General features: G+C 41.5%; 1 protein-coding gene across 2 annotated transcripts in view; it reads right to left on the bottom strand.

Annotated features, from left to right (window-relative positions):
* IGF1R (insulin like growth factor 1 receptor) overlaps positions 1-26,445 on the bottom strand; it is a 179,732-nt gene that overhangs the window by 15,344 nt on the left and 137,943 nt on the right. Inside the window, exons 4-17 of one of the 2 annotated variants that reach the window (XM_086756921.1) lie at positions 25,499-25,644; positions 23,577-23,721; positions 16,914-17,128; positions 14,822-14,948; positions 13,491-13,729; positions 12,851-13,018; positions 12,428-12,632; positions 8,497-8,783; positions 7,039-7,175; positions 6,541-6,700; positions 5,376-5,481; positions 4,153-4,223; positions 2,281-2,510; positions 1,877-1,987 (exon numbers count right to left, since the gene is read on the bottom strand). In XM_086756921.1, the coding sequence (XP_086613047.1) occupies positions 1,877-1,987; positions 2,281-2,510; positions 4,153-4,223; positions 5,376-5,481; positions 6,541-6,700; positions 7,039-7,175; positions 8,497-8,783; positions 12,428-12,632; positions 12,851-13,018; positions 13,491-13,729; positions 14,822-14,948; positions 16,914-17,128; positions 23,577-23,721; positions 25,499-25,644 (2,347 nt within the window). The remainder of the gene's footprint in view (positions 1-1,876; positions 1,988-2,280; positions 2,511-4,152; positions 4,224-5,375; positions 5,482-6,540; positions 6,701-7,038; positions 7,176-8,496; positions 8,784-12,427; positions 12,633-12,850; positions 13,019-13,490; positions 13,730-14,821; positions 14,949-16,913; positions 17,129-23,576; positions 23,722-25,498; positions 25,645-26,445) is intronic. The other variant, XM_086756922.1, reaches the window with a different exon arrangement.

Here is a 26,445-nt window from a genome sequence, read left to right as displayed (position 1 = left end):
AAGATAAAACAGGCAAGGTAAGGGGAAAAGAAAAAAATAACTATTTCTATTAAAAAAAAAAAGTATGTTACAGTTTGATAATCACATTATCACCACTCAGCCTGACATGATCCAGGCTAAACAGAAACTCATTATTATGTACACCACAGCATCTGCTTAGTGGGAAAACTGGCCACACCAAGCTGGGTTACAAGCAGAACTCCCCAAAAGCTCTTTTATAACAGGCCAGAAAGACTTTGGTATAAGGATGTTACACCTATGGAGTTTAAACATCCATCCTTCTGCCACACAAGTTCTGAGATACAAAGCAGAGGGCTTACTTTAGAGATTTCTACTGTTTTACCATCTTCACAACCAGATGATGTTGAACTATTTCATTCCCTGTTCCCCACTTCTCCGTAACCAGATGTCTCTTGAGTTACTTCTATTTGTAAATAGGAGAAAACTTATGGGACAATTTCTTCTGAAGCAAGTTCACTCCTTAGCATCCATGGATATGTGGCTTCTGCCATTCTGAATCCCATGGCTGAAGGAGTTCAGGTATTTATACACAACAGTTAAATCCCACCATCCCTTACCAGTATGAATTTGCCCAAGCTTTACACCCCTTGGACAATCATCACCGACAGAGTAACCAAAACCACAGCTGAACGCTATTAATGACAAAAGATCCCAAAGCACACAGATCAAGTCACTGAACTGTATCACATCCTCATCCAGAGATTAAACAATCCCTCACCCATTTTCCACGGAAAGTGGTCATGTCCAGTCCCACCATCGCTTTCACACTGCGCTACTGTGTGTTGAGACAGAGAGCCACACCCGCTCCTCTCAGGCTCCCAAGAGCCAAATGCAACACAGCCTATGGGAGCCCTCTATCCACACCTTACTGAAGTATTCCACCCGCCCTCCTCACACAGGTCCTCAGAAAACTTCACTCAGCTCAACATTGCACACAGGGGATTTAGGTCTATCACAGGCTGCTTTGGAGAGAATCGGCATACAAAACAGAAAAGCCAAGCACAGGGCTCATCATTTTGGTAATTTCTATATATGTCACTGTTCCTTTTTACAAAGGAATTTTGTTGAATTCATCCAAAACTACTCAGTATAACCTGAAACAATATTAATCGTAAAAGTTAGTCAAGTCCATAGTCCTACTGCTATTTTCTGGATGCTGTGTTCTGTACGATTGTTCTCTGCACCCAATCACTTAAGCAATCTGCTCCTGCTGAACACAATGCCTCCGTTTACACCACATTCCTTCTCCTGTGCACATATTGCGCTCACGTTCTATTCCTTTAAGTTATTCACATCTGAATTTCTACATCAAGGGCAAAAACTGCTGAGTTCATTTTCTACAGTCTACTATGATTTCAGTGGCAAGTGACCTATGTGTCATCTTTATCCTTCAGAGCCTGTACCACACGTGGCAATTTTAACTGTTCGACTGATGGCCTGCATGTTAGAGTATGTATATTAGCTAAGGTATTAGATTTTCACTTTCCAACACAGTCAATAGGCAGGATATAAACATGAAATAATTACTCTAACACGGATGCTTTGACTAGCCAATTTTTCGTTTAACATCTTAATGAGAAACTAGATTAGATGAGAGATTTAATTCAAATCTGGAAAACAGGACTCCATAACACAAGAAGGGGCCTATTCCCCGCAGTACACAGGGCTATTTGCAATAGCTACCTCATTAAAAAAAGGTGTTGCAGACGACAGAGCAGCTCAGGTTTTGTTCTTAGAGCTTAAGGAGAGGGGCCAGAAAGGCTAATTGCCTGCTGCTTCCAACGTGACACTGTTTCGTTCAAGCTGATTCTAACTGAAGAAATAAAAAAAAACCATGCAGCAAGTCATGACTCACCTCTGTGTCTGGCCTCAGTGATCTCAGGTAACTTTTGAGGTCCCCACGTGTCATCAGCTCCATGATAACGAGCGTAGGTTGGCCCTGAGAAACAACACCAAGCAGCCGAACCTGGAAGAGGAGAAACAAACATTCATTTACATATCCAACTAACCGAACGTAGTAATCATTCATTCGTGTCGATGTGTATCCTTAAACACCCATGAACCTGTGGGAAAGGTTTGAGAGTAGATTTGGTTCCACACTCTGACTCCCGTTTAAGAACAATATTATAAAGCTGTGCAGGGTTCAAGCTAAAATCTCAAGTTCCTGCTTCAGTCAGTGAGGACGTGCCCTGAACGCCCTCATGCCAGTAAGTGCTGTGGCTGTATGAATTACAGCCTTGGTACTTCTTCATGACTTACCACATGGTGACAATTGAACTCCTTCATCACCGAGGCCTCATTTAAGAACTCTATCCTCTCGCGCATACTTGCAGACTCATTAACAGTCTTGATGGCCACCCTGGTCTCCGGCTCATCCTTCACCACTCCCTTGGCTATTCCCTCATACACCATTCCAAAGGAGCCTTGCCCAAGCTCCCGACACATGGTGATCTTCTCACGGGGCACCTCCCATTCGTCTGGAACATACACTGAGGAGAGAAAGAAGAGGCCATGAAGTTCCACTTCTGCAACCCGTGCACTCACTGCTTTACAATGCCAACTGCTCAGTTTTACTGTAAACAACACTAGACACAATGCTGAGACCTTGCACGATGTATGCAAACAGCCCATGGTCTTTCCCACAGAGACAGGTAGATACTTGGCATACAAATAAATCTTAAAGAAACGTGTAGTTGGACTTGAAGAGGTCTCGCTATAGTACTGACGTAATGGGATAGAAATAAGGAACTTCAAAGCACAAAATCAGGGTGGGAAGAGGCTTGAACCAATACTTCAGGCCTGAGCATTTTTTCAGATCCTTGGGTTTTCTAATTCTTCCAGACAGCATCAAAAATACTTGATCATCAGTATCAGTTTAGTATTCTCCATTAACAGACTGATTTTATGGCTAGAGGGAAACTAGCTCTCTGATCTAGCAGGCTCTTTGCATGAAACTATTCTGATCGCTTGCACACACGCTGTTGCACCAGTAAAGGCGGAATTTGCTGCTGCGGCAAGTCTTTGATCTGAGGCAGAAGGGAGATCTCAGAAGGGGACTGTCAGGAGGGAGGCTGCCTCAGGGAAGAAGACATCCGAGTAGTCACTGATGCTGCTGCCTATCAGGCACCAAAGGAGGGGACAGTTGTGTTACAAGCTCTGGATGGGTGAAATGACAGGATGCAAAAATAGAGGCTTATAGCATGAACATGGACAGACCTTTGACAGACATTACAGCATGAACATTGATGGATTTTTTTTTTTACTGATCTGTAAAAGAGTCCGTTGCCACTACGGCTAAACCCATTAGCCTTCTGGGGACTTTTGGAAACTACTCTCACAAGAAGTCTACAGCAATAGGACCAAACTAAATCATAAACAGAAGGACTGATGCCTCAAGGAAATTCACCTGATGTTCTGATTTCCTCCTGCACTTGAAGAGCTCCACACGTACATAAACCGTACAGTATGGGCACACGCTCCTTACAGACAACCACACCTCAGGGAAGAGGGGGAGTGAATAAATTAATTATCTAGCAAGTAGGGTTCCAGTGGGAAGCTAGTTGCTTTTTGCATTTTACTATTTTTTAAAGCAATTAATTTAGCCAGAAAGCTAAACATAACATAAAATTTCTGCATGTGATATGTCTGGAAGCCCACCATATTGCTTTTCTGTTTAACTGTGAAAAGTCGTTGGAGAGTTTTATTGGGATGAGAAGTGAGGAGACAGTGTTGTTTGTCGTTAAATTTTACTGTTTTCCATGTGAGAAGTACATAGAAACAAGCAGTGGGTTTGTTCCGATACGTCAGAATAGGGTTTAAAAGAGCAAACATGAAAGACAATGAATTAATGAATTCTTTTATTTCAGTGAAAACATTGCTGGTAGATGATAGCCTGAAAGTGAAACTAATGCATCCAAATTTGCCATAGCTGAATAAACTACAGGAAAAGTTTCACAAACTCCCCAGTCTCAATAGACAGGTGACATTTATGTATTATCAATGATGGATTCTATGGCTGTGCTAACAAATGAAGAGAGAAAACGGTTTTACCAAATCCCGTTTAGAGTTTTCAGTCAGATGCGAACAGAGCACATGAAAGTAAAAGCACCAGAAGCGTAAGGCCACGCTTACCGTCCGAAGCACTGAAGTACTCGGGGTTCACAGAAGCGTAAAGTACTCCATTGCCCAGTCTGTCACTGTTCCTGTTGAAACATTTTGTCCTTTTTTAATCTTTAAACCTAAGTAAATTTCAGACCACCTCTTCTACAGCTTTCCCACCGTTTCCTCAACCACAGAACATTATTTATTGTACATGGAGAGCTTTCAGACAAAGAGGACAAATCAAGTTCTTGCTCTAAGTCACATAATCAATGGGAAAGCAGCCCCAAACAGCTCTCCCAGGAAACCTGCAGTCTTCTCTGTACCAAATCAGCACCAGAAAAGCATAAACACAAGGTACTTTTAGCTGCTGAGTACACCTCCTTTACGAAAGGCAGCTGTGTGGTAACACACGCAGGAGACCTGTGGCTGAGAACATACTTTAGCATCACCCGCTCTGCTGCGGGAGAGAAATGATCTAGCAAAGGACAAGATTGTTTTTAATGGGGAATTCTAGTTAAGTACTTAATAAAGAGTTTCTATTATTTTATTTTTAAAACACATACACCTCTCCCGCATTTTACTGAGGTGATTTTCAGAATAAGACATTTATTCAGCACCAAGAGAGCTCTTGCAGGAGGCAGGCTATGTAAGTGTAATAAAAAACCTCTACACCTAGAAAGTTGCCAGGCTGAACATTTGCACTGACTTCTATTAAGTTAGCATTATGTATTTAAAATAAATACTTGAAAAAAATCACTAGTTACAAAAAAACAAAACTGAGGAAAACACACCAATAGAACAGTGCCTTAGACTGCTCTGTGCAGGATGTAATTTTTCAAGTGGATGCAAAGACTTCCCAAAAACCTCTAGAATTTGCAAGAAATTAAATGAAGCGAATTTGAACTAAGTTTTTATGATCTATAGTGACCCATATTTCAGTCAAAGCTTCTAATTATATAGGTTCAGTGTCCACCATCATTGTCCCTGTGGGTATGTTCCTGACAACATTCATCCTCCCTCTCAAATCTGATACTGTAATAAAAAGCCTCTTCAAATCTCAAGCAGTAGCCAGATGCTTGCTGGTAACTCTAAACCACCTCCTTTCACACACCAACAAGGCAGAATCTACTTCAGCTTCTTGAGCCCTCTGAATGCTATTTCCCTTTTTCATTTCTAACTTGCTCCACATGGGCACAGATTTGAAAATAAACATTCCCCTCCTGCAGTTTTAACCACAAGGATATACAACTCACCTCTTTTTGTTAAAGACGTACAGCATTATCAGTAATCCCCCAAGGATGAGCAGGAAAGCAATCGGGAGCACAATTATCAAGTGCAGGAAGTTTCCATAGTCTGCTGCTGCAACCAACAAGAAAACAATTGTATCAGGGTTTCTATAAAATCTCCATTAACACAGAAACATTCAAAACCCACTCAGTATATTTCCATACAGGGAAGAAATCACAGTACTCATTTTCTTGTCTGATGTGGAAAAATGTACTCAGAAACACTCCCTGACTGCAGATGAGTGGAACAAGGAAACAGCCAGTGAAAAGTATTAATTTTGTACAGAACAGTGTCTGTCTGGCGTTTGTTTTCACAAGTTATGCTTAAGGACTTACATTCCTCAGTGAACAATATGTAAATGTTTACTTGCATATTCACCTTTTTTCCACCTTTTGTTCACCTCACAATTGCTCATATTTCTATTCAGAATATGCACACATTGCTCTTTACTTCAAGTTCTTCAAAGTCCAGGAATTAGAAAATCAAAAAAGATGGAGTTCCAGTTTTCTGTGGATTCATCTGCTCTACAACTAAATATGGATGTTCTTGAAAGGGTCTCTGTGAACACTACAGTAGCGTTCTTCCAAAATATAAGTTACTCCCATTGTCAGGACCAGCATCACCCTTTCTTCAGGACGTTACCTTTGTCAAATGTCACTTAGAACACGTCACATGAAAAAGCAGCTTGATATTTAAAAAACCTGCCAGCCATGAATCTAAATAAATTATTTGTTTCTTGTATTATTTTGCAACTTAAAGCAGGTTTGGCTTATTGCCACAGGTTTTGTACAAATCAGCTCCATGTTGCTATGGCTAACATTACATTCCCAGTTGAGCTGTACATCATAGGAAGCCACATCAGTGTGTTCTACACACCCACCACCTGGTTGCACCTCTCATATACATGGAATGCACGCAAGGAAAGGACCACACCTCAGACAGACCTCCTGGTTCTCAACACTTGACAAAAAAACGGAACGGAGAAGAGTTCCCAGAGAAGCTTCAGTAAATAAGTGGAAGAATCAGAGTACAGGCAAGAGGCTCACACACCCAGTTACATACATAAACATCAGGAATTATAAAAAAAAGACAATAGTCCCCTGGTTTGACACAGCCAAACATCCATCTTACATTTGGGTTGCACATAGAAAGAGACTGGTTCAGTCCATGACCCATTTCCAGCTAACGAAGTGGCCTGAACTTTAGCAGAATAGTTTCCAGGGTTCAGATGAGTTAGTTTAGCTCCTCCAAGCTTCTTGTATTCTTGTCTGGAAACACACTCCCGCTTCTCCTAAAAGAAAAAAAGCAATTTACAGTTCATGTTAATATCTTAGCATTCGTTCATTTTTGAGAAAACAATACGGCTGCAGAATAAGCTAATTTTTGTAACTAAAAGCCCCATCTGATGAGTTTTTCTTCAAATACCTTAAGGAGGTACGTGGAATTCAAAAACTGTCAAAATAAATGAAACAAAAGAATGGCATGCTGGTTGGTGCTGGGTGTTTGAAATCACAATTTCTATCTTTGGTCTGCAGCACTGCACAGAAGTATGTTAAGAAAGATCTCATTTTGTCTATAAATTAAGAGTTACAAGCAGTAACTCTTCACAGGGAAACGTCAAATCCTCACCTCTCCATGCTGCCCATATTTGATTTCATACATTAGTATCAGCCCATTTGGATTTGCAGGCTCTAACCACTTCAGATAGACAGTATTTTCTTCTTTTGCTTCCCATGCTACCGTTCCTGGAATGTTATCTGCTCCCTCTGTAAAATATTTACAACTGATGTGAGAAGAATATCTGTTACAGAAACAGGATCTTATGCAACAACTGAGGAGAAGAAGAGGTCCACACTATTCTTTAGGTATCAAAGCATTGCAGTGAGTGCTACTCAAAGCCCCAGAGAACAAAATGCATTGACCAGGGGCCTACTGAAGATAAGAGTCTGAACTGCCGACTGCCAGAAAAACAGCGTGGTGTATATAGCTCCACCAGGTATGGGCTCTGCGTCACGTCACCGTGCTTTAGCTGTGTCCCTAAGAACCTGTTTATCAGCATCTGGTTCTTCCTTACAAACTTCCCCAAAATGATGCAGACGTAGCTGTTCCCACCAAATGGCTGTGACCAGCAGCCTGTCCGCACGTGACTGTAAACACGTAAGATCTGACCCACTGACATCCCTTTCCTAGAACACCCAGTCTTAGGAAATCTGTCACAGTTTAAAACGGAGTCGCATCAGCAACTCAGGGATTGCTTTATCTCTCATTCCTGATAATTTACATGTTTTATTCAAAACTTATCAGGAATTTGAAAACCACTTTTTGAAAAACACAGTTGTTAGAAGGAAACAGAATTGTTTAGCCTTTAATTTTCAGAGCCATGCACTAAATATCTGGGAACACTTCTTTCCTTTTCCCTGATACCACAGATTTCCTTATTTCCTTGAAATAAGCAATACTTTTTGCTTTTTTACTGACACAGCTGGATCTGGATTATGATAGCCCTTCCTTCCAGAAACAAAACAAAATTGCTACCATTCTGCATCAAATATTCCCAGACATCTGCTGGAGTCAGAAGCTTTTTGCTGGATGCATATGAGCTTACACTAAAATCATCTCTATTCTTCTCAGAAGAAGTACAATCTGTAAAAGCCCCAAACAGCATTCATTGCTTCCTATTTGAAGTACTTTAGATGGACACAAAACAAGACAGTACTCCTCCTGTTTCAAGGCTGGACAAATGCATGGTCATTCTGTGACAGAAAAAACATTTGGCAAACATTCCCACCAGCAAAACTCTTAACATCTGCAAACAGTTCAGAATGAACACAGCAAATCTAAACATTAGCAGAGAAATGTTCCACTGTCTCCATTCAGCACAGAGGGAAGGGAAGAATAGAATGTTTTAACCCACCACGTCTGCGGGTCTCACCTGGATTAATGGGAAACGGATTCTCTTGGAATTATCTCAGTACTCAATGCACACACTTCTACCCTTCTCCAGATCACAGGACAGACTCAATACGTGTTACTCAGTACATGAGACACCAATCAAGGACACTACACTACAGTAACAAAGTTTTATACCTGAAGGCATGGTTCTTGCAAAGACAAAGTTGGAAGCACTACAACCAAGTGTGTCAGCTTCATGGTTGCAGCTGTGAATATCAATGCGGTAAAGAGTAAAAGGCTGGAGATGGGAGATGACAGTCCTCTCCTTGCCATCCACTTTGGTCTCAAAGAACGGGTATTCCACCTCACTCTCCTCTGCATCAGAAACATTGCTGAAGTGATCCGTCCCAGTCGCGTTCCTGTTTCGAGTGGCCAAAGTGGCATTTGCGATTCGGAACACATCCCTCCGCTTCCGATCAGGTCTGTGGAGCAAAGACACAGGTATAGAGAAGGTCTCTTTAGAGAAGAACCACTTTTCCTCCAGCTCTGTGCAAAAAATGCCAGTAAAATACGTAACTCTGCTACTGAAAAAAACTAAAGGAAACTGCCAAACAAGATGAAAGCTTTCTCTTAACCTGAACCTGCAGCATATGTTAGCACATCTTATTACTTTCTCGTTTGGTCAGAAACCAATCAAAACTCTGAAGCTCACACTGCGCCCCAAGATAAAACTGCAACTTCTGACCTCACACAATAAACTGAACAGCAAAAATGGCTTCACTGTTATTTAATAAGCAACCTAAATTTGTATTTAATGACAGTAATGTTGACGCTTAAAATAAAAATCAGATGTTAAAGGTTAAAAAGTTTAGGGAAAAAAACTGTTTTGAAGTTTGGTGGATTACCAAGCTAACTCTCAGTAGTCAACTTGCTTTTCAGTTGCAATGAAATTACAGAACTTTGAATATACTGCACTGAGAAAAGAAATCTTGGAAGGTAGTTGAAGACCATGAATGTTAACCGCCACTTATGCACGGTAATTCCATTTATCTCTACTTCTCCCACCCAGAAGCTCTGCAAAGGAACAATCTTCCTCTATGAGAAAACACAGCGCTAATATTGTGTATAGCAAGGAGTTCAGCAAGCAACTTTGCTCTGCCTTACAGGCATCTGTATGAAATTTATGCGGTTAAAAACTTGAGGGTTTACAGTAACATTACCACTATTATCAAGTCTAAGAAACTTAACTATCAGTGCAAGCATCAATACTAAGATACTCTTATAAACATTTGGATGGTATTAGCTAACCAACACAACTGCTACACATCAGACTTGTCACTCGGTCCTGTGTCAAACCCAAGGCTGTTCCGCACAGCAGCACTACAGAGGGCAAGCTGGCTCTTCCAGCTCCTGCTCTCCCAGTCTCCCAAGTTTGCAGGACTGTTCACACCTGGAAAGCAATGCACCAGGGGAGTTAAAGAAGAAGGTAAGAAGAGTCACACTGCAAAAGCAGTTTTGGCTTGAACCCTATCCCACCTGAAATCACGTGGGCAGTTCCCACCTAGCACCTGGTCAGTGCAAGGGTCACCAAGGGGAGTCTAACACATTTCTATCAGAGAGCGAGTTACAAACCAGATGATTCAACAGGAGAAGTTAATTCACTGTCAAATACACCCTGCCACGGAACAGCATGCTGCAGAGAGAGCCAAAAACCAGGCCAACTTGGGTTTGAAATCTGGCAGGGGTTGGACGGTATTTTTTTTTTTTTGGGAGATCCCCACAAAATTTTCCAAAATCTTTTTACTATGCCTTGAGTAGTCATTTTGACACTCTCAGATGCTATGTAAAACACAGCACAGAAATAAATGAAGACAAGGAAAAAAATTTCTAAGTTCCCAAGAAATTGTTTTCAGCAACATACAAGCTAACAAGCAAAAGTCCAGAGATAAAAACATGAAAATCCATCTAATCTGTTAAAAGAGAGGAAGGCAGAGAAATGCAAGAGAAAAATTAAAAATGGCACTATAAAAATTAAATAAAATTGAAATTAAAAAAAAAATAATGTGGGCCATTTCACATAAAAGCTAACTGTTCCCATCCTTCATAGCAATTTTCATGTTACTTGTTAGAGATCTTCTACTACACACAGAGCCCATCTCATCCTGCCCACTACAGAGCCAAAAAACTTGAAGAATAACTCATCCTTCCTGTGGTTGAGTGTGTCTCTTCAAGACAAACCAGAGTCCTAATATTTGAAATCTACCTCACCACTGCAGTAATACACACGGGGTCATCCAGAAGTTGCACACAAGATTAGATCAACAGGCTTTTCAAGCAACCTTAAAATAACCCAGCCAAATGTTTTCACGCTGTATTACATGCTGCATCTCTTTCATAATATTCTGGAGACAGGTAGAACACTAGAAACAAATACTGCTATTGAGGCTTGCATTAACACATTAATTAACTGCTTCCTTGAGGAGGAAGGAAAAAAAAAAAAAAAAAAAGAAAAGAAAGACATCAGCAAGTAACAAGCTGCTTGGATTTGTCCCATGGAAGACGTCCCACTAGCTTATAATCTTTAATTTCCCTGACATACAGTCTCTTCAAAGTTGCTTACCTATGCAGCTATTTCAGAGCATTGTACCTTATCTGCCCTTGCTGTTACAAAACACACCCTTATGACAGCAAGTTAAGGATAAAGGGAAATGGAGAGGCTTCCAGGAAATTCTTGGTAAACCGGACAGTTTATCTGTCACTGTCCAAGTTCAAGGTTCTAGGAGTTTCTTTTGGGAGGAGGGGAATGCAAGAAAATTTGGGAGAAGATAACACATTTTAAATGACAAAGCTTTGGTGAAACAAAAAAATTCCTTTGTAACACACTTAGAAGTAATTTAGACCCAACACATGGGGCCTCTCAAAACTCCTTGGTGTGCTACTTCATAAAGCCCAAAATCAGATCACATTTAGAGGATTTCACATTGCTCAGGAATTACATCCTGGCCAGTCATGGTGGCTGTTACTTCTCTGTACCCCATCTTTGCTGCTGGTTCTCATCATCAATAGGAAAAATGCTGCACAAGTTCAACCACAAATGCTAAATGTGACTCAAGCACAGCTCAGATACAATACTGAGCACTTTCAAAGAGAGGCAGTATTAGCTTCTCGTTTTTTGGACAAAGCTAAGAAGCTCTGCAGTCTCGACCCAAAACAAGTCAATCCAGCCCACCCTTGAATAAAGGTCCAAAACCTCACAATGGCGAGTTACATAAACCAGTTTCAAAGAGCAACATCACACTCTGGAGTTCTCAAACACAGGACTTCACTGTGAACTTCAGCTGCCAACAGACAAAATGGGATAACACGTGCGATTGAAATCTGATTGCTTATAGACTGTAACGTAACAGCTATACATTGTGTGCTAGGTGACAGGATCCAATTAGCTGAAGTAAGAAGAGCTTACGTGAAGGATAAATTGGAAATTCAATGATCAAAATCACCAATTCATTCAGTAGTATCTACTCTATGCTGCAGCATAAAATCGTTACTATTCCACTTAACGTGTAAGCGGTAGTGTTTATCATGGAAGAATGGGCATACTTAATACTTCTCTGCAGCACAGACCCGGGAAACCAATATGCCCTTTGCAATTAGTGCATTGAGAACGGAAGACAAGTTTCAATTCTGTGAGGTGACTATGCCCTCAATTTCAAAGGCAAATAAATCTTCAGATTAGGAACAGAAGCACTTAAATGGCTATTTAGAGGAAGAGTACATTTCAAACCCTTTGTCTGCCACGCGTTGCTCATCTCTGAAACCCTTACAGACAAAGAGCTCCTCAAGTGACTCTTGACTCTGAAAAGAAACCATCACTAAAGCCCTTGAACAATATATGTAAGAACCCTTACTATTAGCTAAAATTGAGAGAAAGAGAAGAAAATTAGTGAATAAAAGAAACCGCAAAGTAAGGCTGCGAATTCTCTCATATAAAAAGAAAGTCAAAGTTCATGTGTTTCAGGCGCTATCTACGTATGCTTTCAAGTCTGGGAAGCCTCAGCTCTAGGAAATGTTAAAAAATTAAATTATTAGCCCCACTTGCAATGAGAAAGTGTCCAAAATCTATTACCTGGGGACAAAGATGGAGTTGTGAAGGAAGTTCTCGAAGACTTTCCTGTACTCTGCTTCCTCCTTCTCAGCTTGCTTTTCTGCCTCTGTCTTGGGACAAGCACAACAAGGTCCTTTTTCTCCCCCACAGCCCTCTGGCTTGGTGGGTTCAGTAGCTTCTTCTGTATCAATGGTCCCATCAGCGTATCTTCGAATTGGGACTTTATCTTAAAAGAAAAGAACAGAGGTAGCTTGTTTCTTTTCTCTCCATAGTATGAATACAGCAACAATCACTGTTTATCCATTCTCTTCTGCTTGCTGCTGTTCATTAAGGGTTGCAAAGCAAGGCCTTCAGCTTAAGCTCTTGTCAATAAAGTGGTAGGAGGCTTTAGGTGGCAGGTAGGAGCCACAGGCATTTCAACACAACCGTGTTTTGTTCTCCTACCTTTGGAGCAGTAATTGTGTCTGTAAAGGTAACTGTCCTGAGGTTGCTGCTGCCATCGTACGATGTAGTATGAGAGGTTGCCATTGGGAAGAGAGGGAGGATTCCACTTCACAATCAGTTGGGATGAGGAGTTGGATGCTGAAATAACATCCAAGGGAATGGATGGCACTGGAGGGAAAAGAGAAAAAGGAATGTATTTAAATCTACAGCACTCTACAACGTACTTCGATGCAAGCCTTCAAAGTCAATCCAAATCCATTTCTATACTGCAAAAAAATCCCACCATCCTACTTCAAATAAAAGATTTCCTACTTATGCCCTATGAACAATAGTTAAGGGTTCAACTGCAACCACGTACAGTCCCAATCGAAAGTTGTACTTAAGTTTACATTCACCAATGAAACAAAGTCTGAAATAAAAAAAAAAAATCCCATTGCCCCCAATGAAAATAATGCCTGAACAAGCACAGAGTTTTCATTCAAACCTTAATGCTGCTTTCACAGCTACTGAAACTTTCTAGCATTATGCATCTCATTGGCACACAAATTCCATTTCTGTATTAACAACAGAACTTGTACAATAATATAACAGGCATGCCTGCAGCGTCATCAACCTCTTACCCGAGAGCCCAGGATCTCACCTGCAGCATTGGTTCGTATATATACTATTTCACTTTTTGCTCCATGAATATGATGGTTTTCCATCATCGTGAGGGTAACAGCCTTCACATAAATGGCATATTGAGTCCAAGGTTTCAATCCCTGCAGGAGAATTCCAGGATTGTTCTCTTTGTTCGGTGGCAGGTCAACGTCGACCATGTTCCAGCTATTGGAGCCACACGCATCTTGCCCATCGTACTCTGTCACATTTTTGAATGGTCTGAAATATTATAAGAAAGAAATAGTAGAAAATATTTATTTTCTCCTAAAAATTGTCATATATTTATGAGAGTGCCGCACTTCAATGTTGCTCAATAAAACAAAGAAAGCTTACTACAAAATAGAAGCAACTCAAAATGGTTATTGATAGTGGCTGAGCTTTTTACCATAAAGAACCCAAACTTCCACCACTTGACCAGTCCAACAGGTTTTTTTCCCCTTGATTTCCACACAATGCAAACACACATACATAGTCACATAGTTCTACATTTCGTAAGTTGCAACACTGGTGTAAGAGCATATAAAGTACTATTCTTGTTATTAATTACTATAGACTCATCAGCACTCAGTTTATTGCACCACAGTATACCACAACCACAAAGACATTCTTTTTCAAGAGATGCTGGACATTAACAACTTGTGTCTCCATGTCTTGCAGCCTTGTTTGGTATGTCATTGCCAGCGTTCTGAACCTCCCTTGCACACCTCCAAACCGTTTGAAGAGTTATGAGTCCCTGAGATACTACAGGGACATGCAAAGGCAGAGACATCTCACAAGAAAGAAAGATCTCTCCAGCAATTGCTCCACTCCTTAATTATCAAGAGATAGTAATGCAGAAAACCAAAGCTAGACAATCTAAATAACCCTGAACTCTGAGTCGGCAAGTCATCACGGTGATACAGGGAAAACTCCTGATCTGTGATGCTCTCTAGTCAGTAGTATGACTAGAGAAGGAAAAGATCTAGGTGAACATGACATGACTTAAGAGCTCCAAATGAGACCCCTGAGAACAGCCATCTACTGCTTCCCCTCCCGCCCCCGCCAAATTTGAAACTTCCTGATGGATCTGGAATCCATTTGCAGGCTTCAATCAAAACAATTCTCTTGTGCTCCACGAAGGAAAGAATCTGAACAACAGTGGGACTTGAGGATGAAATATGTAAACTGGATGACATATATAAACTGCACGACACAGGAACTACCCAAAAGCCTTTGCTGACTAACTTCTCTCGCTAGTAAACCAAAAGTCAAAATAGAATTGTCTACTGTCTTCTGGACTGTCCCGACTAGTCTCTGATAACATCTACTTACGCTTCTTTGTAGTAAACAGTGAAGCTAATGAGATCTCTGTAATCTGGAGGGCGATACCGTTCCCATGTTAATTTAATCCGATTCTTGAGTGTAGTGTTGGAAACAAAACGCAGAATGTGGCTTTCACCTGCAACAGAGAAACACAGGACATGACACAGTTAGCATCACATTGTCTAATAGTTTTTGCCATTTCTTAGGTATCAGTTTTAGCTAATTAGCTTTTCCAGGATACCAACAGCCTTTGTCTCTGTAGAGCTTCATATTTCATCCTACTACACTGGAGTGCTGGGTAAGCAGTGACCTTGGCAATCATTTTAGAGTATGCTGGAGCTACTTGTTATTTTTTCTGAAGCAGATTTTCTTAAAATGCATCATCAGAAAGCTCTTGACAATGACTTCAGACTCCCTGAGCAAGGAATGAAAGTCCTGTTTATTCACAGGACTGGTTTAGAAGCACTAAATCCATCACGCAACTCCAATACATGCGCAGTAACTGGCCTTTCTCACTTTCCAGGACAATTTCTGACAACTACAATTTGTCTTTCTGGGGAATGGACACCATGGAAAGGACAAAGGAACTTATATTCCTGAGAGGCTGGACCAAGAACTCCAAAACTCAGTTCATATACGGCACAACCATTTGATGGCAGCAGCTTCCAGCTACTCTTCTGAACTGAGCTGGATGGAAGCCGGCAGCTTTGAAATGAATGTCTTCCCACTACCAACTCACTGAGCTTTCTAATCCAAAACAAAATCGCATTTAAAAAAAAACCTAATTCTTGGATGAAGAAATTGTGTCCTAAGTGTCAACTGTGAGTTAGTTCCTAACAGTCCATAGAAGTCTGTGAAAATAAAGGGGTTTTCACCCTCGTGTACACTGGCACTACTGGTGCTATCTTTTCAAAGGCAGTGTAGCTTTTGTCGATTCTTTTCCCCTCCTCAGAGTCAGAAAGCTTTCTGTAATGTTTTTTTTAAAAAACAGGCAGCGGCTGGCACTAGCCTCAGCAGTAGTAAGGACTGGCTGTGTGTCTGTAACTCCTCCAGGACTGCAAGCCTTTGCTCTATTGAATGTGCAAAGAATGGAGCGTGCTTACAACAAGGATCTATGCCATCTGCATTTATGCATCATGCCTAAAGAGACATTCAGAGTACGTGTCCTAGTTTTGTAAACACCATCCAGAACAAGGGGACTTGACTTATACACAAGAACCATTTTAATTTACTCAGCTCCAAGAACACCACAAACAGACCAACAAAAAAATGCACTGTCAGTTGTAAGAGTTTGAGTATTAGGTCAAATCTGTAAGCATTCTGTCATCTTAATTCTGAGATGAGAGATTGCTTTTAAATGTGTTGGTTACACCTAGAGACCCGATGTGCAGACCACCGAAGCCTAAAGAAGATTTTCCAATAACTGACCACGGCAAAATCCCAAATTACATGCAGAGACATTGAAGTTCAGGAATACTGTAGAACGCTAAGAAGTATTCTCAATTGAAAAGCAAATAATTTGAAAATAAAGCACAGAAAACTGTTTACAACAAGCATTTCTAGCAACAAGGTGCTATATTCTGCAGGAGCAAAAAGAAGCTTGAACATAACAGAAACAGTTTGTTTTGGTGTCTATGGAACTGTTATTCAGCAGCCTCCTTAATACTGAGAAGGAGCAGGTATCAGAAAGTAAAATAATGATGTACATTGCAAAGGAAACAGAGAAACTGCTCCTCGCCGGATATACCAAAACACCAGATTTTATTTCTCATCTCCCAGGTATGTTACTATTGCTTTATGATGCCGCTGTCACACAAAAAAAAAGGGGTGTTTGCAAAGCAGTCATCTTTATCAAATGGCTTTTACAGATGAGATGGTGACTACATAGCCACATAATTTTCCACACATGCAAACATGCTTTCACAGCTACATTTTAAAAACTGAACAAGTAGAACAAATTAAATTCTACTGTAACTTCTAAACTCTAAATATTGTAATGGTCAGTAACGTGGCAGCACATTGGGGTTTGCTTGTTTGGTTTTTTTTTTTGATACACACTCCTATGCAGCTTGCCTCAACATTTTTTTGTTTCTTCACTTACAAGAGGCTCTCTCCCCATTGTTCCTTGGATTTATATCTCCTTTGCTCTGTCGTCCCTTGGTTCCTGAAACTTCCTCCATACGGTAAATCTCAGAAACACACAGTTTAGGATTAAATGCAAAGTACATTTTCCCCTCCTTGATCGTCAAGTTATGATGGTTCCAGTCCCACAGCTGCTGAAGATTGTGGTTGTCAAGCACATAGAAGGAATAATTCCTAGAAGGAAATTTTTGAAGGAAAAAATGTTAGTTTTAATTCATAGCCAATTCCAACCAAGAAAACCTTAACGTAAGAAAACTTTTAAACACGGTGTCTCCTCTTATTACTTGAAATTGGTGTTCAGCAGAGTAAAGGCTTTTCTTGTCTCCCATGGAGCAATTTTTTCCTGAATGCTCACTTTGGTCAGAGGGCAGGGAAGCGATTCTAACACAGGACTCCAAGGCTGACACTACACCATGTAAAGCCCACTCCACCATGTGTTTTAATAATTGTATAGAAGCTGCTATGAGGGATATAAATTCATGTCCTCCGAACAGAAGGTTTCTACATTGGCTTTTCCATTTTGTGGCAAACGGGAAGCAATAACCTTACCTACCTTATGGGAGGAAAAGCACAGTGCAGTCCTGACAATAAAACACAATCGTGAACACAGCTGCCTTGCTTATGTTTACAAAAGCAACTGGAAGAGTTTGCAAAGTGAGGTTTCCTTCTCTCTCTTAGTTTACCTCTTGGCCCAATAAAGATCCCTTACGTTGTTCCAAGTGCAGTTGCGCCTATACATCAAAACCTGACAGTAAACAGTTGCACTGACTGCACAGCACAGGATCCACACTTCGAAGTACAGAATGAACAACACAGGCAGCAGCACGTGCTGAGCCCATTCCCTGAGCACGGCAGTGGAATAACACCAATGTCCTTTGTTTTCAGACACTAAATGCAAAGTTGTGCGTGCAAATCCTATTGTATATGAAGAAGAAATTCCTGGTACCACTCACTTGTGCTGAACTGGGGGGAAAAACAACAACAACAACAACAAAAAAAGCAAAACCAAAACAAAAAAAAAAAAAAAAAAAAAAAAAAAAAAAACCCCACAAAAAACCCCAGGCACAGCAGAAGCAACATTATAGGCTCTACATCAGCAGCAAGACAACACCTGCAAAGACACTTACATTTTGGGATAGTAGGGACAGGAATGCACAATTGGGAAATGAGTTAAAGGTCTGCGCAGCTGATGAACCTAAATCAAACCAATCCATCATGGCAGCATTTATTATACTTCTGTGGAAAGTCTCACCAACATTAGCTACATCAACATAAAATCCATTATTAACACAACAAAGCCTTACAATCTCTGCAAGCCATTTTGCACTGGTAAGCCTACACCAATGCAGTTAGACCAGGCTTTCTACAAATCCTTTTAACTACAGTCAGAGTTTTTACGGGTAACGTCACAGACAAACCATGCGGCTCATAACAAGCTGACATACTATTTCTTTATGGTTTTCCTTCAACTGCTTCATTTAAAATTTAGCATTAACTCCTCCCTCACCCAGGCTGAAGTGAAACCCACACGTTCTGGTTGCAATCTGCGCAGACCACAGTTGCGGTTTCTCGTAACATACCAAAATGCTGAGGGTATTTTCAGAACAATGGAAATAGGAGAAACCACTTCTCTTTTCCAACTGTCCCCTGACTATCCAGGACATGATTGCTAATGAGGTCGATATACCTGGTACCGCTTCGGACATATGCTGAGAATAACGTGCTCAGGTGACAAGGGGGCACACACATTTGTGCTTTAAATGCACCTTGCCAGGAGAGAACAAGGATGCTACACTGCACGTGGGATCTGACAAACATCACCAAAAACTGTGTTTATTTGAGACACCTATTACTCTGTTACAGAAGACCAAAATCCCTGCAGCTCCCTGTGCTCTGCTGAAAAGATGACATTTCACCATAATTAAGTGATAGCAACCAAGCTTTTCAAGAAAGTCCCAAAAAGCTGGGCTCAGACTGAATACAATAAACAGAGGTGGGGCTCCAGTACTATAGAAACCATCTTAAATATTTAGTAACAGCCTAGCCTGTCTCCTGCTCACAACTGCAGCAATTATGCTTTAGACACTAGAGATAATTCCTGTATTAAAGCAATGTGGTGAAGCTTTCAACAGCGTGAATAAGAACCAAAATCAAGCACACACTGGTGCTTTACGAAACTGCACAGCGACTGGGCCACAGCTGGGAGTTACTGTGGCTCGTACGTTAAAGCCATCTGCACAAGTTTGAGCAGCCACCTGAGGGAAGGCAAACAGGTCCTAAGGGTTCATATATACACCCAAAGTATAAATTAGTGGAAGTTATTCTAGCACCATTCAAAGCACCAGTGAAACCACATTTGGAGGGCTATACAGAGTCTCAGTCACAGGAGAGGTGCAGCGCTGCATGGCTTGAAAGGTGGAGCAGAGGGCAACCAGAGTGCACTTAGGGTTTAGGTTATAAATAAAGATTATATCAGACTTTGGCTCTAACAGCTGTGGAAAAAATCAGGATGCCAAGGAAGATAGCATGGAAAGAATAAAAGATTCACTGTAGGGAAACAAAGCACTGCCAGTCAAACCCTGGAGACAGTAACTAAGGGAACGACTGGAGATTATGGCCTGAAGGACAAGCTAAACCTCTGAACAGGAGTAGGAGGCACATCTGGTCCCAGGCTTGCCATAAAAAGCCTCAAGGCGACCTGCATAACCCATGCACACCCACAAGAGAGAATTCCCACAACATGATGTGTATCCCCAACTGCAGAGCGCCCACAGCCACGTAATTATTGACTGCGTACCTTAAAAACTTAATTCACACTATATCTGTGTGCAATGCTACATCTGTGCACACTCACCCACTGTAAAGCTATGAGGCAGAGCCAAACCAAAAGGAGATGGGGTGATGAAAATGTCTCAACAAGCTTTCAATCACCCTCCATCCCCTTCCACAGCCTACATGGCACAAAAAGCTCCTGAAAGGAATAACGACCAGGTAAGTACACTGCTAATAGAAGAGCAATGCATGATCCATAAGGGCAAGTGACTTGCACCAAAAAGGGAAGGAGAACAGGCACAGGACTCTGAATGAGCACGGTGGATGAGCTGGCTACAGAAGACAATCAGGCAACAGAGGTTTACTGCAGACTAACTACCCTGGGACAAGACCAGCAGCCCTGCAGGACATACAGAGTAGAAAATGTTCCTATGTCAGCGCTACAGTGACAAGACAGACAGAAAATCCCACTAGAGCAGACAGCTGAAACATCAACCAGTAAGAGACAGGAGAAAAGGAAAACCATTATTGCTTTACGTACACAAAACATGCCTCATGTCAGCTAGAAACTGCCTATGAACACGGTGTACGTTCTACACCTGTATTACAGTGTGACCCTGATTATAAACATCTATAGCACAACACCACAGAGAACACCACCGAGGACAACACTTCATCCTTCATTTGAGGATGTCTCTTTAAATAGATTCATTCTTCAGCATTTTTCTACAAGTCTGAACTTTAGCAAATTTCCAAAGCATGGCTAATGTTTTTATAATGGTGGTACATTCTTTTGCTTGTGTTTACCCATCAGCACTTCAAACAGAACCACAGAGGTTACTAACAGAATACACAGGTTACTAACAGAATACCTGTCTCTAACAGATACACGCATCTTGCTAACGTAAATTGCAAGCAACTTTGAAACAGCCTGTTTTGGCCAAGAAATGCATCTCCACAGGCAAACAGATGGGTAGGAAACTTTCATACTAACCTGTGGATTTGGAAGTAATGCACCTTACTAATACTACTAATACTCTTGTCCAGTTCAAAAAGGTAAACTGATGAACTTCCTAAAACCCCACGCAAACCCACTCTCATGTCCGAGTGTACAAACTCCCTAATTCACTTTTTGAGACTTCACTTAGACAGAGATGACTGAAAAATCATGTCTTTAGAGACTCCCCTTAACCAAAGCAAAGCCAGTGAGCATTCCCCCCGGGGGAGCCTGCTGCTGCAGACATGCTCACCATCCGTGTTTACCACCAGCCCGGAGGGCGTTACTTATTCCCAAAACACTCTCACACACAGGGTGACTGCTTTGTTGAAATGCTGTGCCTAGAACAGGCCTTGCTGCTAGCACACCGACTGTCTGAATTCAACATAATCTGACAAGAACGATCCCAGGAAAACAAACCGTAAAATCTTCAGTGAGGAGCCATACGACAGCTAGAGATCCCGTTCACACCTTCAGACAAGCCTGACAGCTACTGATGCCCCTGCTTCAAAACGATGTAGAAAATGAGGAGGGTGGTTTTGCTTTTACACAAGGACTGTCCCCAGTTTGCTGCAGGAGTTGAACCACAACAACAGCAGCCAGTTGGTGTCACAATGAGAACTCAGCCTCAGCCACTGTCTCCTTGCTTGCTCCTGAAGGCCACAAATTGCTAATTTTCCAGGTACCCAACCTGGAGACACTTTGAGAAGTGCTGCCCACATGCCATCCATTAACACAGCAGCTGCAGTCAATGACAGCAATAAGAACACAGCACAGCAGCAGAGGACAGAGGGGCCTGGCAGAGGGAACGCCAGAGCAGGAATCAAAATCCTGCAATGGGCACCAAGGCTCCTCCTGCACATCTCCATTTCAGTTTCCCTATTTGCAAAGAGAATTCTTGCTTGTCACAGAAGCATGTTCACTATGGTGTTCAAAAGGCAACGAATACTCTGAAAACAAACAAAGTAAATTAAATTCACTCTAAACTTTCCATTTTCTGTAATAATCAAGGCAGGCGCCAGCAACTGAATAAAGAAGAAAGAAATACTGAAGTACAGTTTTGTTAGTCCAGTTCAATTAAAAAAAGGGATGGTGGTGGTGGGGTCAGTTGTGTAATGAACAACTGTCATGACGGATCTTAAGTTAATCTCCCTCTCACTCCCTAAGGCAATGCTGGCATAAACAGCTACTGCTCCAGCAGCCCAGTGCTTCCCAGATTAAGATCCCACTACCTGTTGCTCGTAACTCTGCCAAAGTAATTGTTCAAGCTCAGTTCTTCCTTGCCAGGTGCCTACTTCCATCTAAGTACTATTAGAAACGTTATTTACACTGCAGTAATGCCTGAATTACGCCAGGCGTCTTCCAAGCAGAGAGGCTGCCCCTGACCCAAAGTACGTAACTGTAGTAATTTCCTAGCACAGGTGAATTTTAGCACAAGTAGCTCTTTACCATAGATCTGTTTAACCTCCCCCACTCAGCCTCATTTTCCTCTTCAAAGCTGCACCATTTACTTCTCTATTGGGAAATCTGATTTAAAAACATGCTGTTTCCCTTCATATCAGCTCTCCTTGCTGACATACAAGGTACCATAAACATAATTACTACTTGAAACACAAAGCAAAACTCAAATTTAAAGAGAGGAAGGGAGAGCAGGGGAGAGAAAGAAAAGACAAATCAATAACTGGAGTATCTGTGAGAGCACGCCAGATCGTAAGTGGGTTGAATGAGCCTTGTGCTCGGCAAAGTTACAAGCCTCTAGGATTTGCAATTAGAAACAAGCTTTTCCGCAGAGCCAGTGTTCTTACTGAAAAGATAGTGTGCTTTTTAAGTGCAGGATGAAGAGCTGCCCTTTAACTTACTCTGTCAGATGGTGGAATCTTAAGAATTTAAGGCCGACTAAAGACTAGCCTGAGAAAAAGAGGGAGGTTGCGAGGAATCCCTCATGCTGTAACTTTATCCTGATGGGGCAGAGAAATAAGACAAGCAACCTTTCCCATGACCCTCCCACCACCTTGTCTTATATGATTTCCCCAAATTCTTCATTTAATAGTTCTCTCATTAATGAGGAAGACTTTTTTCTCACAGAGAACACAGTTGTAAACTTAGGATGGCTACTCGATTCAGGAAGAGAAAGAGCAAGGTAGTTTGCTGAAGGAGTGTTACTACACCTCAGCAGTGCAAGTTCTGAGGAGACAAAAACTTTTGTCTTGACTATCTCTTACCATCATAGGAAAACAGCAAAAAGTATCACACATCGTGTAATTATAGAAGCAATATAACCAACGGTAAACATTTCAAGGGATCAACTTTACTTTTCCTGACCAGTCTCTTTCCTGCTCAACAGACAATCCATTTAATGTCAGCATTTTAAAGATCTGCAAGCAATTGTAACTTGCAATATATTTCATATTAGTTAGGTCACTTCCAGTTGTGTTCCCTAGTTAGTCAAGTTCAGGTTTCCTTTCAGCTGACGTTCGCCATAAAACTCTGCTAAAAGCCAACTGAAGAACTGCAAGGAAGTCAAATTGCTTCTGAAGGTGCTCTTTTCTCAAACAGAGCAAAAAGAACAACTGAAGATACTTTACCAATGTAAAGAACCTCCCTAGAAAAACCTAAAGTGAAAAGCAACAGAAAACATACAATAAAAATATTTTTAGTGTAGTTTTTAACATGCTGATTTGGATAGTAATCCAAAAGAGTGATGACCGTGCAGTGGTGTTTATTACGAGAAAAACACTGCGTATTAGTGGAAGAGAAGGTTCTATAAATAGTACATGAGCGCTTATTACGAGACTTATTCTCTGCAGCTTTCCATTAAAGTGAAATTGCATCTACAAATATCTGAACACTTACCCATCCACCTGTTCCTCTCCCAGAATATACCGCAGGTTCTTCAAGAAAGACAGGGAGACTAACGCATGGGAGTGGCGGATCTTCACATACCCTGTTACTGTCTCAATCAGACCCATAAAATTCTCCAGTTCTGAGGCGATGTTATCTACGGTAAGGAAAAATGTATTATTGCACAATTCATAGCTGTAACTGCTATTCTACTTAATGCAGTATTAGCTCAGTAAAATATTTGTATTTGTTGCTTTTGAAACTGAGAGACACTGGTATTCCTCCGCCAGTAACAGTTGCCTGTGAGGACAGATAGGGCAAATTTGAAGGGCAAAATAAAGCCACAGAGCAACAGTGGAAAACCAGTCTTGCCTTTCCACATGGTATACCTGCATTTTCCATGGACGTTGCACTCCAAAGACAGCCCCAAATGTTGAGCCAGCATTCTGGCAGGGACGAAAAGACCCTTGTGTAAATGTACACATCCATGAGACTGGAATCGCTCCTTGTATACGGAGCAAAGCTCAGGCAGAGAGCTCCAACAGAGAATGGGACTGAAGCTGAAGAGGTAGAGGTAGGCTATTGGTCTTCTCTGGGGCATAAAGTGTTGCTTACAGTGACCTAAAAAGCTCTGGCTGCAAAACTGAGAAATCTTGATGAAACAGCAAAGATAAAACCATAAGGATGTCCTCATGCCATGGAGCATGTTCCACATAGCTCGCTAAACATCATTTCCTATGGTAAATTATTAAAACAACTGCAGAGCCCCCTCCCTAGAAAGTGCACTGTCCCTGCCTAGGTCCTACAACACCCCATCTTTCACCAGGCTCAAGCTTTGCAGTCCTTACCTCCACAGCAATTCCTGGTCCATGGCCATTGCCTGGTGTCATGAACTTGTGAAGTTACACTGCAGTTGTGAAGGAAGTTTTCAAGTTTTTACAGGGTCTGTTTACTGCCATAAACAAACCAAAGTCCCAACATATGGCTGGGAAGCCCAGTTACCAAATACCGATGACTGGTTCCTATATCAAATAAGCTGGGGAAGACGCAGATGCTCTTTGGCACTCTGCGATAACACTTGAAAAATAAAAAACTCCACACTTGCCCCAGGTAACTGGAAATCTCCCAAAAGGAAAGACTGTACCTGTAGCAGCGGGATCACAAGTGAAATAATCCACATGCTGCTCTTTCTAAACCCTGAAGTTTCCATTCAGCAGGAGGAAGGGAATCAAATGTATCTCAATCTTTCAACCTCATTCATGAAACCAAAAGGGACCTTCCATAGAGAGATACATTTCCAATAAAAACTAACAGTGATTTTTTACTCTGCTTTTAAGAGCTCATCAACTGTCAACACTTCCCTAGCTGATGAATCACTGCTCTGACAAATTCAATCCAGAGCTTGTTCAAGACATACAACAAAGGTGGCCAGCTCACTAACGATGACCATCCAGAGGCACAGAGCTAGGCTTTATGTGAGCTCTCAACACGCTGGATTCTATGCTTCAGCAAGACACCACACCTTGCTTTAAAAAGTGAGGATATGCAGCCTTACAGCGCCATGCCCTACTTGCAGACAAGTTATTTACCTTGCCAGATGCAAGGATTTTCAACTTTTTCACCTTCTCAGGACTTTATTATTCCTTTGGGACTATGGCTCATCTTGCTGCCTAATCCTGGTTCCCTGCCCTGCTGAAAAAGCTAACAAAAATACCAGCTTTCACCGCCTTATAACTTGGTAGCTGACTACCTATTCCATCTGTGTGCTGGAGAACGGTGCTACAACGGGCCAAATCAAACAGAAGCACTGCTATGGGACTGGAAAGTAAACAGTTTGCTGAGTTTTTAATGTTCTTATCATTATGCTGACAAACAAAAATAAAAATATTAAAAGCAATCTTATCAGAGGTTCATAAAGAGGGGCAATCACTTACTTCCACGTCGGATGTTGATCAGCAGATTCCCCTTGAGAATTGTGCATCCCTGCAACATTTGTGCTGATGTGACAGAGTCAATGGTCTTCGTTTTCCCATCCTCACAAATTTTGGGGCAAGGCCCCTCACAAGGGCTGCAGAACATGCTGTTAGGAAAGAGAGATTGAAAATAAGCAACGATACACAACTCAATCTACGGACTGCTCTGAGTTACATTTTGCAAGAGATTTCCCTCTGGAGCTTAGACAAATCCTTCAAGCTAAAAGAAGTTATCATAGTTCTGCAGAGGGCTATGGACAACACTTGCCTGTTGGACTCCAGAGAGGCTGAAGCATCACAGCTCCTCCGTTCACAGCAACACAGGGGTGAGTGAACAGACCCATATTCACTGTCCGCCAGCTTCTAAAAGGCTTTGTGGTCCTTTCAAAGTGAAAGGCACTTCAGGTAAAACCCAACGCTTTTGCATTTGTGCATTTACTCTAACTTAATTATACCCAGAAAGACCACTCCTCTCATCTATGCAGTCAGCCTTGGAGTGCTGTGACGTTTCATGCTAATCCAGGCCCAACCTCCAAAACCAGGCCAGCCAGGAACTAGAGATGGGAAAATACTGCTCAAGTTCTTACAAAGATGTCTGTCTCCACGCCCTTAAACCAACATTTGAAGCTGAGCACTAGGGAATTCCATGCTCCTGGCCATTTTCACATGGAAGGACAACTGCAGGAGCACACACTCATGAGCGACATGGAGAAAGCGAGCAGTCAATTCGTCGCTATTTCTTACAGCTTAAGAAGTATCAAAGCAGCAAGTTTAAACAAACAAAAGGATGCATCTTGATATAAGGCAAAATTGATTTGCAAAAGGAAACACTGAAGCGCAGGCTCACTTCTCCTGCTCCTTATACTCAAAGCATTCATAAGCATTTTTTAGTGGCCAAACTCAAGAAA

Source organism: Chlamydotis macqueenii, chromosome 12 (genome assembly GCF_036417535.1).
Source record: "Chlamydotis macqueenii isolate bChlMac1 chromosome 12, bChlMac1.mat, whole genome shotgun sequence".
Taxonomy (NCBI): domain Eukaryota; kingdom Metazoa; phylum Chordata; class Aves; order Otidiformes; family Otididae; genus Chlamydotis; species Chlamydotis macqueenii.
The sequence above is the reverse complement of the archived record's forward strand: the minus strand, read 5'-3'. Positions and strand labels throughout refer to the sequence as shown.